The 15923-nt window shown below is 48.3% G+C and overlaps 2 protein-coding genes across 11 annotated transcripts in view; one reads left to right on the top strand and one right to left on the bottom strand.

The window, feature by feature from the left end:
- Positions 1–15923, top strand: part of ASTN2 (astrotactin 2) — an 813615-nt gene that overhangs the window by 598511 nt on the left and 199181 nt on the right. The window lies entirely within an intron of this gene.
- On the bottom strand, positions 3529–15661 carry TRIM32 (tripartite motif containing 32). Of its 6 annotated transcripts, none has more exons than XM_045196823.2 (2): positions 15614–15661; positions 3529–6552 (listed from the first exon to the last, which is right to left on the bottom strand). In XM_045196823.2, exon 2 carries the CDS (start codon positions 6473–6475, stop codon positions 4514–4516), a length of 1962 nt encoding a protein of 653 aa, XP_045052758.1. In that variant the 5' UTR covers positions 6476–6552; positions 15614–15661; the 3' UTR covers positions 3529–4513. The 6 variants fall into 6 exon arrangements, with proteins under 6 accessions (XP_045052758.1, XP_045052757.1, XP_024418187.1 ...); XM_045196822.2 differs by having other exon boundaries at positions 3529–6555; XM_024562419.4 differs by having other exon boundaries at positions 15554–15648.

Consider the following 15923-nt stretch of genomic DNA (forward strand, 5'->3'; position numbering starts at 1 on the left):
GTTATGCAAAAACATTGGGGGAAAACTCAACCACAATTCTAGTTAAGAAATTAAAATCATAGACCCAAAAGGGGATTTTAGTGATAGTCAAGTCCAGCCTCCTTATTTTATAGAGAAACTGATGCACGTGTGTGGTGATCACCTGAGGCCGCAGAGCTGGTTAAGAGGCAGAGCGGAGATTCAGACCCAAACCAAGCCCAGTGACTTTCCCACTAGAACATACATATTGTCGATCCCAGGGCTGCCTCACCAACTTCAGACTTAGCCGGAGTGCCATGAATATTAATGATATTGACAAGATAGAGCCGTAGGTCTAGATGCTAAGTGTGTATTTTGCTAAACAGCCTCCTTGCTCATCACTGCCATGCTTGTAAAATTCATCCAGGCATCTCCTGTTTCATATCCGTAATTATCTGGAGATCCCTTGAGGGGCTGCACATCCTGAGTACTAATCAGCAGCCTAGCCAGGTGCAAAGTAGAGAGCCCCGAGTTTCATACTAGGCTCTGCCTTCCCTTTTCCCTCCTGCAGAGCGGGGTAACACTTCCCTTTTTGGAAGCCATTAATTAGTACCAGATGAAAAGTACCACTACTTAAGCATGATTTGCCCTGCCCACAGGAACACTGTAAGACTTCAGCCAAGTTTTCCTGCCGACTGGAATAATGGAGTGCCCCTCTGTGGACTCTCTCCAGCTGGAGTACACATTGTCATCGGGCCTCACAACCTCTCAGGCACTGCCCATACCCGGCCTGGGAGGAAGTCCAGCACAGTGGAACACTAGGTTTCAAATACTTAACACAAGAAATTCTGCGAAAATAATTTATGAGAAAGTAGACACATTAATAATCATTTATCATTATTCTTTTCTGAAACCTGGCACAGTGCCTGGCTCACAGTAGGTACTCAATAATATTGAATGAATCATTGCTCCCAAACCTAACATTCTATATAACTACTCAGAATGATAAAGGAAAGCAGGGCCTTAACCAACCGGTAAATCATTTGTTTGCCTTTAGTTTTTGTTATTTGGGGGGGGGGTGTTGTTTTTTAATATACCTTATAAAAGGGCTTGCCTGAGAATATTGAGCCAATGTAAGGGGGCTGTGTTAGGAAGACTCAGGTTACTGGAGGATCCCTCACCATCAAATCAAGTAAATAAGAGCTAGTTAAAATCTGAGGGCGTTCTCCAAATTAGACACCATGTTATGTGCTTGTAGCTAGATAGTAAAGTTAGTCCTCAACATGGGCCAGTAATTGCAGCATAATTATTTATATAGCATGAGAAATGTGAAACAGGTAGAACTACAATAAAAAGGAACTGGTGATCAGATATGTTGGGGACTTGTGGCTGGGGGAGGTGATGCGGAGAAAGATTCTGGTTGCCCAGTAGGAATCTGTGAAATAGCAAAGAGGGAAGGTATTGGTTGGAGGAGTCAGGCAGCTTCATGGCACTCCTTTGAACAACTCAATCAGAGAAGACAGTGATTGCGCCCTGGCTGGTGTGGCTCAGTGGATTAAGTGCTGGCCTGCGAACCACCTTGGGTTCGATTCCCAGTCAGACTGGGCATGTACCTGGGTTGCAGGCCAGGTCCCCAGTAGGTGGCGCTCAATAGGCAACCACACACTGATGTTTCTCTCCCTCTTTCTCCCTTCCCCTCTCTAAAAATAAATAAATAAAATATTTTTTTAAAAAAACTAAGAACTCACCCAAATGATAAAAAAGATATTGACTGCTATCACTTATTGAGTATGCCAAGAACTTTCACATCTGTAATCTCACATCTTACACCCTTCCTGGAGGTAGGAATCGTTTTTTATCGTTTTCCTGAAGAGGAAGGGTTAAATGACTTGGCCATGGAGGACCATGGCTAATCAGATGGGACTGGAAGATAAGTGGACTGTAGCTCAGTAGTTCTCAGAAAAGGTTATGCAGATTCACAGGAGTTGCACACAGGTCAGGGGAGGGGTGCTGAAGCCTGTTCTCCAGGCCCACAAACCTGCCTCAGCCAGAGCAGCCGCTCTTCGATCTATTTTACATACAGACCCTCATGTAAGCCTTTACTTGAACAAGGGCACTGCTGTAATGAGCAAATGTTTCTTGGGGTTATACTCTACAATTTACTCAACAGGGTAGAACTCAACTTCACCTAAAGTTGACTGTCCTAAGCACAGCCTAAAATATTCACATCTAAGGAGGAAGCACATTCAGAGCACACGGCTTCCCATTCTGAGCCAGCAGAAGCCTGCCCTACTTGAGAGCCCAGACACAGTGCCGTCCAGAGACGGGCAGACCTGCAGGCTGACTGCCAAGCCACAGCACTTCTTTCCAAAAGCATCAGCAGCTAGAGGATCCCAGGCCTGGTGTACATCAAGTCAGCCCATTTCTTAGCTGCAACCATGTGCCGAAGGCCTCAGCCACTGTTATTGCCTCAGCAAGCGCCCCCACTGAGAGGCCAAGACAGATCTGCCGTCAGCCGCCAGCACAGAAGAAGTGGCTCTGGTAACTAGTGGAGTCATTTGTGATGCACTTTTAATTGGATCCGGTTCCTCTCAAGAATGCAGTCTTTCAAATCGGATGCAATTTCATAATCAGAACACGGGCCCTTCTCCAGGTGAAAAGCACAAGACAAACTACTTCAGTGTCACTTTATCTCCTTTCCTATCCTTTGGCAGTGGTTACAATGGAAGCCAAAAACAACAGCCACCACCCAAAATACAATTTTGAGTAGCTCAGCTTCGCAAATTGTCTCCGTGAAAGCAAGGTAATAGCTCTCAGGCTTGCCATCAGCCCTGTACCTAAAGAGCAAGAGATGCTGCTTAGTAAACGCCAAAGCTTGAGGAACGTTGTCACAAATTCCCTCTCCCACTCCTGGTCTTAAAAGCATAAGGCGCCTTCCTTTTCTGAGCTGTGATGTAAGGACAGAGCAGATGGCGGAGGGCTCAGTTTAGAACAGGGTGTCGGGACTGCAGACCTCGGGGGCTGGGTCTTCCCACATGTGTGTGGGAATAAGATTTGGATCATCTCTCATTTCATTTCATTTATTTATTTGTTTGATTTTAGGGTGACAGTGTTCACAAAACCACATAGGTTTCAAGTGCACGATTCAATAAAGCATCAACTGCACACCGCATCCTGCATCATTACCCCAGCAAAGTCTTTTTCCATCCCCACTGCCTTCCCCCTTCGCCCACCTCCCCTACACCCACCCCTCCCCTCTGGCTATCACTGCACTGTTGTCTGTGTCTCTGTGTCGCGTATATCTCTGTATGTGTGTGTGTACAGATATATTTATGGGTTTTTGCTTAATCCCGTCATCTTCTTTCATCCAGCCCCCAGCACCCCTCCCCTCTGACAGATCTTTAAATAATGGTGCTTTGGGCTGAATTTACGGCTGGGCAGGTCCTTGGCGCTCTCAAAGAATGCGGTGCCAGACATGGAAGCGAAACAGCATGGCACAATATATCCACCTCCTCACCTCACAAATCCCATATTTAATTAAAAGACAACCGCCGGAGATGAAGAAACAGGTATCAATTATTTAATGCTCGAGAGAGGAATGGGAAACCAGAAACAAAGTACTGTACACTCACTTGAGGAAAATACAGAGTAAGGACCCAACGGTTTTGTTTCACCACCGAGACGAGACGCGGCCCCCGCCCCACTTTGCTGGTGCCGGCCTGTGTGGCACAGTCCCACAGACAGCGCTCAGCACAGGTCGGCGGAGAGGTAGGATGAAAAATGGTGAGCTCTGGAGACTATCCAGGTGTCTGCTGTGACTGCATTAGCATTTCTGATCGCTCCTGCCCTTCTGCCTATGCTTTGGCATAACTGCAACCCCTATGCTCCTTTAAAAGGCGAGCACCTTCCAGACTAAAGCCTTCAACACCAACCAGCTAGGTTCAATCCATTCTCTGTCACGTCTGCAATTAGAGACCAATCAGAGATGGCAGAAAACACCTTGGCGGCACTACGTGAATGAGCTTGGACACTGGTAAAGGTGACCGGACCTGAGACCCCATGCCACAAGGCTACGGTGTCTGCAGTGTCACTGAAAGATGGAGCAGACCCCGCCGGAGCACGCACGCTGAGTGCAGCAGAGTTGAGGGGAAAGTGTCACGGACGAAATGCACTGTAATAGGAGGGAAACAGTGGACCAGGGTCTTCAAATCCAAAAGGGAGGAAAACCAACAAGGGCGCATTCAGTACAAGGGCAAATTTCAACTACAGGGCAAAGGCTCCCTTCTAAGGCCTTGGAAGTGCCTAAGTTCTTATCAAACTTCAGCTAACCCCATCATGGGTCCTGTTTGAGGCAATGCATCTGATGAAGCTCTAAGTTTGGGTGGGAAATAAGGCAAATAAAAAAAAAACTAAACTAAAATAGCTTCTAAAATTCTAGGACTAGGCAGCTGGAACGAGCACATAGGCCAGGTCTTCTCCACAGCACTACCGCCAACCGAGGAATAAGGGAAGGGAGGTTGGCTGGGGCACAGAAGAAACTTGTACTTCTCATCCCCTAAGGGGTGGAATATCTTCTCAGGTGGTAGGTGTAAATCTTGATGCAGTGATCCCAACAGTCTAAGACCAGCAGCTGCCCCTTAGGAGTGAGGGCAATGCCCACTGGACAGGTAAGCCCCTCCCGAATAAGGACGCTGAAGCCCCCACCCTTAGGAAAGTGGAGAATTTCTTTGCGACTACTATCAGCCACGATGAGATCGCCACGAGCATCCACACACATGCCGGCGATGCAGCGGAAGTCCTCATTCTCTGAGAAGAAGTGGCTGATCTGGCGGCCCAGGTGCCCATCAGGCCCCACGGAGCCAATGGAGAAGCCACCCTCCAGGTGGTGCTCATTCTGTCGATTCTCCAAATTGAGGCCCAGGCCCTGGGTGAAGTAGACGGTGCCCTCGGCGTCACAGGTGACAAATTTGGGGCGTACAGCACTGCAGAGGCAGCTGTATTTGACCACCCCTGCTCCTCGGTCAACAGTGAAGCACCAGAGCTTTCCACCTTCCACATCAGTCACCACGAACTGGCCAGATGGAAGGGCTGTGATGCCCCAGGGTTTGCTCAGCTGGCTCCTGTGACATGCCACACAGTGGCCATCCAAGGTGTATACCTTGAAGGAGTTGTCATAGCTGTCAGTCACACCAATCAGCCCATGGCAATTCATGGCCACTGAGAGAGGGGTGAGATTGGGCAAATCAGCCCCCAGGAAGCTCAGCACAAAGCTATCGATGCCACTGGGGCTGCGGCGGATCTCCTTCAGAAAGCCTTTGCGGGTAAAGACTTGAATACGGTAGTTGCCACGGTCAGCAACCAGCACCTCACCTTGGCTGGTCACATACAGACTGACGGGAAGGTTGAACATGCCTGGAGTGCTGCCCTTGGCACCCATCTTCCTGACAAAGAGACACTGCTGGATACTGGAGGCCGTCTCGGAACCCCGCTGCTTAGCAGGTGAGGCCCTGGGGCTGGCACCCACTTCCTCAGGGCTCATGTCCATCTCTCTAAATGTAACAGAGGTGGGGGCTGCAGAGGCTGCAGCCTCCATGGCCCAGGAATCTTCCATGTTGACTGTCCGGGGCTTCTTAACAGCCTGCCCAATCTGGAGGGGGCCCACATGGCCAACTTTGAGGAGCTCCACGTCCTGTAGGGTAAGCTCTCGGGGAAGGTTGGCAGTGAGCTCTGGCTCCTCCTCGTCAGCTGTCTCCTCCAGCAGTGCCACATCTGCCTGCTTGATCTTGGCCAGGAAGTAGTCACAGCGAGACACAGCCTGCACCTCCGCAATGTTGAGCAGGTAGCTCTGCTCCTCCACCGCCTGACTGTTGCATTTCTCAGCCTCAGCCAAAGAGCCTGTGAAGAACTTCCGAGAGCGGGCCAGCTCTTCCTGGACCCTGCGCTCCTCGTGCCCGTACTCCTGGAGGACGGCTTTGTATCTTGCCTGAAGGTCCTTGGACACAGCTTCCAGGGCCACCTTCCGCCGCTGCAGCTCCCCCACAAGTTCACGCAGATGGGCCAACTTCTCGGCAAAGTCCCGGCGACGCTCCTCAGCTGCCTCTTTCACGGGGAGCGTGCAGTGGCCAGGAGGCTGGTGGTCTGCCTCCCGGCAGGGCTCACACAGCACCACGCCGCAGGTCCGGCAGAACTGCCGGGGTAACCGCCGCCCACAGGAGCGGCACAGGAGCAGCCCCACGGCCTCACTGAGCCCGGCCGTGTCAATGATCTTCAGCACTGTCAGGTTGTCCGTCAGCTGGGTCAGGCTGGTGATGCGGGTGATCTTGCTGCAAAACGGACAGCGGACACCATTGATGCTACTAGCCAGCAGCTTCTCCAGGCACTGGCGGCAGATGGTATGGCCGCAGTGCAGCAGCTTGGGCCGCAGCTGCTCCTCTGTGAAGGACTCCATGCAGATGGGGCATTCCAGCACTTCCCGGAGGGCGTCCAGGTTCAGGTGAGAAGCGGCTGCTGCGGCCATTGCTCTTCCTGTGAGGGGTCCTGCTAGCACAGCCCAGAACTGAAGAGCTCACTAGTCATGCTCCAGAAGGTCGAACGCTGCTAAGGAGAAAAAGAAGCCATTATTCCACTGCCTATATGAATTAATTTGCTCAAGAAACAGTTAGAGAATAGCTACTGTCACTCAGGCAGTCATTCGCTTATTTAACAAATATTTGTCGAGGTCTACTCTGTGTTGGGTGATGGTGATACACAGGGAAACAAAACAGACAAGGCATCCCATGGTGATAAAATTCAGGTTCTGGAGTCTCGTACTTACGCAGCTGTGCGCCCTGAAGGAAGTAACCTAAGCTTCCCAAGGCTCAGTTTCCCCATCACCCATCTATAAAACAGAACAATAATGCTGCCTACTTTACACAGTTTCTGGAAGGGTTAAAGAACACAATGAATATGGCGTACTTAGTATCGCACCTGACAAGTAGTATCTTGATAAAAGTTGATGATCATTTTTATATTTTGTCTACAACTCATGATTTCTCTTAGGAGCAAAAGCATAGAGAAATGATGTACAGAGAAGGATTACACACACATTTCCACCAGGCACAGTGGGTGGAGTGATGGACTCAGCCTGCAGGAGGTAGGGGGAGGCTGTCCTGAAACAGTGACACTCCTGGGAGATGTCATGAAATGCACAAGGCCACGGGACACAAAAGCATCTTAAGCAAAGAAAACTGTGTGAGCAAAAGCAGGGAAGCCTTTTGTGTGTGTTACATAGAGTTTGTCGTGTCATATTTGGGGACCTGGGAATCACCCAGAGAAAGAGGAAAGTATTATGATTAGCAAAAACATTCGATCAGAAGAAAGCATGTAGTTTCATTCATCTAGCCTCCTAGCTACTCAGTTTTCCAACCATCTAAGACTAGGGACCATGCACTGTACTAGACACTAAGGTTTTCAGAAGACAAGTTTTGTCCTTCAGATGCTCAAACTTCAGGAAAGGAGACAAGAATATAGGTGATAACATTCAGGGCAGAAAGCGGTATAAAAAATGACGTGTAAACTAAGTCTGATGGAGGCTCAGAGGAATTCACTCCAATTGGAAGGGACAGGGGATTTTTCTGAGGGGAGGTGGCATCTGACAGGGACATGGGAGGTTGCACAGAGATGTGGAGATGGGGGAAAGAAGTTCCAGGCAAAGGGCACAGTTCTAAGAAAGGTTAGAAAGCACGGGAAAGGACAGAACTTCAGTAAATTGGAAAGAGAACAGAGAACACACATCTGTTCTGGGTCTGTTTCTTCATCTGTCCTGTAAGGTCGATGTAGCCATCTGCCCCTGTAAGGTCAAGGCAAGTCAAGCATTAAGAGAGGTAATGTAGATAGTATATAAAAGGTTAAGACTTGACTCAGCACCCAAAAGGTCTTAAATAAATTTGTTTTCTTCCCTCTCATCCTCAGGTTAAAATTATGGGAGAATAGAGGGGGTTTATACTAACTGGTTTGGAAATTGGGGAACGATTATAAAAAGTCTTCATAGCCAAAATGAGCCCTTTGAACTTGATTTTGATGGGTATAGTGAAGCAATGCATGTTTTGGAGCAAGGAACTGGTATGTGCAAAGTTCAAGTGAAGCCAGGGAAAGGGCTGAGAAACTAGTTCGGAAGCTATCGCAAAGTGCCTGGTGGAAGTACTGGGGAGCCGGAAGTAGCAAGCAGGTGGTGGAAAGGGAGAGAAGATGCATTTGAGCAATATTCCAGAACTACAATCACTGAGATTTATAAACTGAGTGGATTAGGGTGGGGAGGTGGAGCTATGAGAGCCATAGACTGAAGCTTAGATGATTTTAAATATGGTAGTGCTTTACCGAGACAATTTATTTTAGGCTCGGAACACCCCCTGCTTCACGCAGTACATGCTGTGAATACTCCCACCCTCCTCAAGCCACATATGCTCGTGAAGCAGAACCACAGAATCTCCGTGCTCTGCAGCCTTATGTCACTGTCACTTTATAGCCAAATTAGAATGACTAGATTTGGCAAGGTGAGGCACACAGGTAAATTCACCTCTTCTTAAATGCGAATCCTACAGCCGCATCTGTGCGGTCTCGTGCTGTGCTGATGGCCAACCATCATGGAGAAGGGGGAGGTGAAGGGCAAGTTCGCTTGGTTTTAAGGACAATGCAGTAAGCTGAAGAAAGCTTTGCAAGTGTCATAAACTCTTTTTCCAGGCATACAGAAGGGGGGTCAACGCAGAGATACACGTTACAAAATCCCCTACAGTTAGCTTTGGACTGCAATCCGACAGATGCACAATTTATCTAACGTCAATCCCACCTCCCTGAAACCTACGTCTCTTCTACTGGACAGGAAATAGTATACATCTAGTACCTACTGTGTGCTAGATACCATGATAAATGCTTCACATAATCCCATTAACCCTCAGAATGGCCCTCTGAAGTAGGTACTATTATTCTATTTTACAGATGAGCAAACTAAAGCTGGCCCCAGGTCACAAAGCTCAAACATGGTGCAACCCTGCCAAGCAGACACTTTTAACTTTGCTTAACCCGACACTACTTCCAGCTGTATTTTTTAACTGTCATATAGCACTTCGTAACAAATGTTCTCTAGACTGTACTCTGGGAAATGCAGCCTTATAGCACATAATTTTCTCCACAAAGAAAAAGGAGCAATATTATGAGAGTTAGCTGCTATTGTGTGATTCATAAGCTGAGTGACCGACTCCCACACAGCAGCCTTGCAACCAGTTACGACTCAAATCCATGCCTCAAGAAAATAACATATTACCACATATCATGTACCTGTAAGGTCTCAGGTACATATCGGAAACTATGAATGCCGAATTCTGAAATGCCATGGGTCTGGGGACAATGGTACAGAAAAACTGACAGAAACCTAAACTCAGGATCCATGCAAACCTCAAGTCTAAATCAATAAAACAGCTTCAGTCGTCCCATTTTCTGGGACAACAGGCCGAGGGCAACATTTGGTCTTTGGATGCAGAGCAAGTTACCTTACAAAGCACAGGGACATCTGTGCTTCCCAGAGCTGGCACTACAGATCAGCTAGTTAAATAATTCTGCCAACTTGTAAAAATATCAACAAATTCTTTCCCTAGGTTGTTGGATATCATATCATTTTCTTCAGTCATCCTGCCTCCCAATCTAAGCTATCCACTTAAAAAAATGAACTTACTCTGCCCACATCCACACTTGGGGTCGTCTCAGCAGTCCGCACCTTCACTGGGCGCTGCGGCAGAGACAATGTCAAGGATTCCTTCCCCAGACCCTTCATGCTTAGCCAAGGAAACACGAGTTCCCATCACTAAAGCACCAGGCGTGGGGACAGCCTCCCTCAGACCTAAAAGCAGTCTGATCCATGCCTCCCATTTCTCTAACTTGGGGGTACAGGGTCCTAGCCGTACTGAAGCGAGGTGAGAGACAGATATAGCTCCCCTCCTCCAGAAGGGCACATCTGGTCTTTATGGTTAATACTGAGAATGATTCAGATGGAAACCTCCACTCGAACTTAGTTTCCCTGAAAAGATTAGACAGGTGAAAGAGCCCGTCTTACCACCCCAGGTCTTTAAGTTAGCCACCCATTTGCTGCCAGCGATAAAATCTAAAACCCATCAAAATGAACCCCCAACATGTCATTTGTAATACGGGCTGCCTTCATGAAACTTCGAACGTTTCCTCTTCGCTACGGACTGTTAGCTCCTGACTCCATCTCACCTCTGTTTACCCCCCTCCTTGGACCTCACGGCCGGCACTGCACATCGCAGATGATGCGAGCCCAGCTCTTCAGCTCCAGATGAGAATCCTCCCCTTAAGCTGTGCTTGCTACAGCTGCCCTGAGTCAGGAAAATGTTACAGTCAAAGCTTAGCCTGATCTAGCCACTTCTGGCACCATCAGGCTTTGCCCAGCCCGTGACATAAATAGCCAGAGTAGCAGACAGGCCAGGGATCAAATCAGCACTGTCATCTACAAGTTATGGGACAGTAGACGAGTTATTCAACTCCACTAAACGCGTTTTCTAATTTTATAAAAAAGTTAGGGATAATGCACACAAAAGTGCTTAGCCTGGAAACTGGTAGGGATGCAATGAAAGACTGTTACTAAAATTATGATACATAGCAACCAGGAGCAGGATTAACTAGTAATAGCTAGTACTGGTATAACAGGACATTCAGTGTGCAAACTGCACTGGGAAAGGATGAAGACTCCTTCCTCTCGTGGCCATAGAAAGATTAAGCTTGGAAGGAATCTGGTTGAGGACCCCAAATAGCCATGCTAGACACTTTCGGGGAAATAAACCCGAAACTTCTCTTGCTTAGAAAATGAGCTGGTGCAGCTCGTTCTTACAGAGACTAAATTCTGAATGCTATAATTAGTAGTGCTCTCAAAGAGTAATAGAGACGAGTAAACTGAGAACAGGGGAGAGAAATCAAGGCCTCATTAATCATATGGCAGAACTGGGAACAGTGGGCTTAGGAATCAGGCTTTCTAGGGTGGAATCCCAGCTGACCATGGAGCCCTGGGCAGGTTACCTAACTTCTCTAGTTCTCAGCTTACCTAAGAAAAAAGGGCTTCAAAATAGTATTTTCATCACAAGGGCCGTGTAAAAATTAAATGAGGTTATATCTATAAAGTGCTCAGTGCAATACCAAGCAAGGCATAATATTAATTGTTCAGTAAATGACAGCTTTTTAGTAGCAGCAGCAGCGGCCACCACGCAGTCAATGAGAAGAAACGAATAGGCACTTTCCAACAGCTAGACCATACCCAGGATGTCAGAAACACACATCCCAAAAAATAAACATTCTGAGCCTTCCTTGGAGATTGTTTCACCTGATCTCAGAATAAAAGGATTAGAGATGAGCTAAGGTTTCAAATTTCCATCCCATGCTTGCATTCCCACCACGGGGCAGTTTTGTAGATGTCTCTATTCCCTATACTATCAGCCCCTTGCAGGGTTTAAGCTATGAGCAAAACTGGAGAATTTTGGCAATGAAATACATCTTTACTGAGTACCCAGTATGAGTTAAACCCCATGAAAACACTGGTGATACAATTCTGACCAGAAACAGACCTGGTCAGAGGTCCTCATCTAAAAACTAGAAGACAGGTACACTGCCCTGGTTTGACTGGGTTTTTTGTAAGGCTTATTTATCATATTTCCTCTCATGAGAGCTTCCGAAAGTGCATTTATTCCTCCTGCATTTGAACGGAATGCTAATCAAGTGCAGAACCATCTCAGGACACCAGTGGTCACTCTCTGGGAGTGGCGAGCAGGACTGATGTGAAGGAAGTCAGTGAGGACCCCACCTGACACCCTGTCCTGTGTAGAAGAGGATTCTGAAGTTTGTTTAGGGCACCTTGCAAACAGCGAGGATAAACTCAACAAGTAGGGAAACACAGGATTGATCTCAAAGCTGTATCAGTCTGGGACACACAAAACCCAGAAGGAAATGCTTGTGGGAAAGGAAGCTCTAGCTAAAATACATCAAAGACAGGTTAAATCAATAATAGTTTGTTAGAAAAATGCTTGTTTGTTCTCTGACTTTTCCTCTAAAACGGACGAACCTACAAAGGTTCCCTTGCATCTTCCACACATATTTGGGTAATTACCAGCGCTGCCAATGTGACTCACAGACTATAGGACAAGGGAAAAAGCAATGGTCTTTTCTCAGGCGACCCCCAGCTCATCTTGACCCACTCGACTTTCTGTCACCTCCTTTCTCTGCATATAACACACATTAATTGAATCCTGAAATGTTGATGAACGGTTCAGGAAGATCCTGGGAAAGGTCCAAGAGGGGATGAGAGCTTGGGGAGCCTGGTGCGGGGCTACTCAGAGTCACTGAAATTTGGGAAGCAACACTCAGCTCCGTTCCAGCATTCCCCCTTCCTTCCTCTCATAATTGCTCCCTCTCGTAAAATGACCATCTCCTGAATGCCAGGTGCCTTTTACACATATCTCTTATTTTCATAATAACTATTTGAAGTAGGTGTTATTCGTCCTTATAAATAAGGAAACCACGGCTCGGAGAAAAGCAATCTGCTCAAGGTCTCAAAGCTGGTAAACAGTAGAACTGAAGTTCAAATCCAAGTATGTCCACTCCCAGGCATAAACCCACATCATCTCAAAAGATGTCACAGCTCCTGAGCTGATTAGGCTCTGGGCAGTGTGGCTGAGAGGCGGGTAAACTGCGCCTGGGAACGGTTTTGAAATCCGATTGTGTGACCAGAGGCGGCACACCAGTGTGCACGGCCAGTGGTCCACTCGAGGGCCTTATAAACCTCTGACTACCAGCTGCTCACCAGACATAAACGTGTGGGTTCTGTAGTGTTGGAAAAGCCCATTATAACAAAGCGAGTGAAATATAACGTAGGAGTCAGACAGAACCAGGCGTGCCTCCCTGCTTTGCCATTCACTATTTGGCCTTGGTGAATCATTTCACCTAACACTTTTCTCATCTGTGAAACGGGGAATAACACCTGGATTATTGGCCGGGTAACTGACCGGGTTAACAGAGACCATGCATATAATAAGCATGCGAGATCACGGCTGATAAGGGCAAACACTAGCCCAAGATCGATTAGCAGCGGAGGAAGGGTTTTGGACCTCAAGCCTCTGATTCCCGGGCTGATTCAACTTCCATTACATATTGTCCTTCAGGGTGTGTGTAAATATTCCGGCTAATTCTAAGGGTGCGTGTGATCATTCCAGCTAAGTCTCTTGCCTTCCCATCCAGTTCTACAATGTTTCTGAACCGGCTTCAGCAATGCTCTAGCTAGTCCTGGAGCTGAAACAACAAATGCTGTTATTCTGTCCCAGGGCAAAGAAGCCTAAAAGATGAAAGAGATCATTCAGGACAATCATTATGACCGTCTTCAGCCTCAGTCCATGCTAAGTGGTATTTTTTTCAGGCCAAAGACGTCTACACCTCACCTTCTAGTCTCTCACACTTCATCCAGTCTGCTAACCTAAAGCTCCTTCCCTCATCTACCCACTGGCCCTGGTCTAAGAGCAAATCAAGAGCAAAGTTCAGGGCTACTCCCTACCTAATCAGATAGATTATGTGATATTCAGCAATACTCACTGGGAAATCCTTTCATGAGAGGGGTAGCAGCTCAGATAATAAGACTAAGCAGGTCCAGCAAGGACAAAGCAAGGAAAGAAGGAATGCACAGCATTTCAGAGATCAGAGCAGGAGCCCAGCCCTGCCATCCTAGCTATGGAGCCCGAGACAAGTCACTTCCTATGTCTCAGTTTCCGTCTGTGTAACACTGGAAATAGTAGAGCCTACTTAGTAGGCCATTATGAAAACCAATCAGGATTGAGATCACCAACCAAGTCAGGAAGCGAAAGAGCTAGGATCTGAGTCCATGGCACCCCAGTCTACAGCAGGGCTCCTCAACTTTGGCACTGTTGACATTGGGACAGATCACTCTTTATTGCGGGGCTGTGCAGTGTGCTGAAGGATGTTTAACCGCATCCCTGGTGTCTACACACCAGAGGCCAGTAGTACGCCACACCCCAGCTGTGACAACCAAAAACGTCTCCAGGTTGCCAAATGCCCCTGGGGAGACAATATCGCCCTGACTTGGAACCACTGCTTCGGAACTTGGCACAGGACCACATGCCCCATACATACGAGCTCCCCTTGCCTCTCTCCCGGCCCAAACACTTCATTCCCAGAGCCGCTGCCTCTTTGAGCTGCAATGGACCTTATATAGGATTAATTCAACCTACTTACTTAACTGATGAGGAAAATAAGGCCTGAGATCATGTTCCACTCACTCCCTGGAGGTCTTACATGCCATCTGCTATCTCCGCTTGGAGGGACAGGCAAACGAAGCTTAGGTAGATGACCTTGAATAGTTTTCCTGCTTCATCCCCCCCTTTGACCACTCTCTTCTCCCCTCAATCCTACCAGTTTCAGCAGCCCTGGCTTCCCAGGGATCTGAAAAGGGATCTTTGATTAATGAGTGAGGAAGATTCAACCTCTCACAGAGAAAGTCAGGCTCCTTCAGGATTTAGAATCTGTTGCTGAACCCCCTGAACGCTTCACACACTCATGGTTTCATACATCACTTCTAGGTCCTGGAGGCCCCAGAACCCTCTTTGTTTCCCCTGCAGACTTGAATTTTGTTAGCAGCCCATAACACCAACTCACACACCTATTCAGAGTACTTTAACTCTATAGCCCAGTTATGACATCCCTCACCCCTCCATTCAATCCACCCCAAATCCGGTTGCCAACCCTCTTACAGTACAGAGCTCAAGTCTTCAGGGCTCCATATCGCAACCCTCATCAATTCTTCACTCCCGTGCTCCAAATCCCCGACACAGATTCCTTAATCTGTTTTCAAATCTGTGCAGCCTTCAACCCTGCATTCCAGTTTAACACCCCAATCCCACACCTCAGATTTCTGCCCTCCCTCAGTCTGATCCTCCAGTTCCATCAGGCACCGTGCCACCCTCAAACCTTGTGCCTTGTGCCTCTGCACCCACCCCCACCAATATCATGTGCTGTCGTCCACCCTTCACCAGCTCCCTTCTTGCAAATAAGGCGCTCCTTCCCACTGATGTCTCCAAGAACTCGTCCCCCTCAGTTTTCCCCAGATCTCAGCTAGGAAATGCTTCCTCCTTATCAATTAGGATAGTCTCTAACCCTGCTCCCTCTGATCTCAGATCTTGCAGCCCCAGAAACCCTCAAATCTCCTTAGATTCTGCACCCCAAATGTCATCAGAACTCCCAGATTTCTTTCATATTTCCAAAATCCTGCACCCTGACCCCTCAAAGGCCTGCATATCCTCTCCCATCTCCCAGATGCTGCACCGCGTCTCTCCTTGGGGCCCCCATATTACCGCATACCTCCCAACATGCTGCACCGCAAAGCTTCTCAGAGCCACCTGCTCCCCGCCCAGAAAAGCACGTCCTCCGAGCTCCTCGGTCCCATGGAGTCCCTCAGAGCCCCACCCCCACCCTGGTCCTGCATCTCAGATCCGATCCCCATACCCTGCCATTCATGCGTGAGTCGGCCGCTGCACAGCCTCCACACCCTGCCGCTCACCCGTGGCCCGTGACTCCAGCGGTGGTGCCTGGTGCCCAGACCCTCCTTCCCGCCCCCTACCTGACCGCCAGCGGCTCCAACGCGTCAACTGCCTCCAGCCCACCCACCCACTGCCGTGTGCGCACGCGCAGCAGCAACTCCCTTGGCAGGCGCCAATTTGCAGAGCCAGCTGTCTATCACTGGACCACGTTTCCTGAGGCATTCTGGGGCTTGTAGTCCGTAAGACCTGAGTACTCTGGGCCCCAGCGACCAGGTAGGGGCAAGCCATCAGCTGAGAGCTGTGGCCCTTAGCAACACATAATTGAGCTTTCTGTCTCCATTGTAGAGATAACGAAACTGAGGGGAAAGGGGACTGCCTAAGTTCGCTCAG

This window comes from Desmodus rotundus, chromosome 1, assembly GCF_022682495.2.
Source record: "Desmodus rotundus isolate HL8 chromosome 1, HLdesRot8A.1, whole genome shotgun sequence".
Lineage (NCBI taxonomy): Eukaryota > Metazoa > Chordata > Mammalia > Chiroptera > Phyllostomidae > Desmodus > Desmodus rotundus.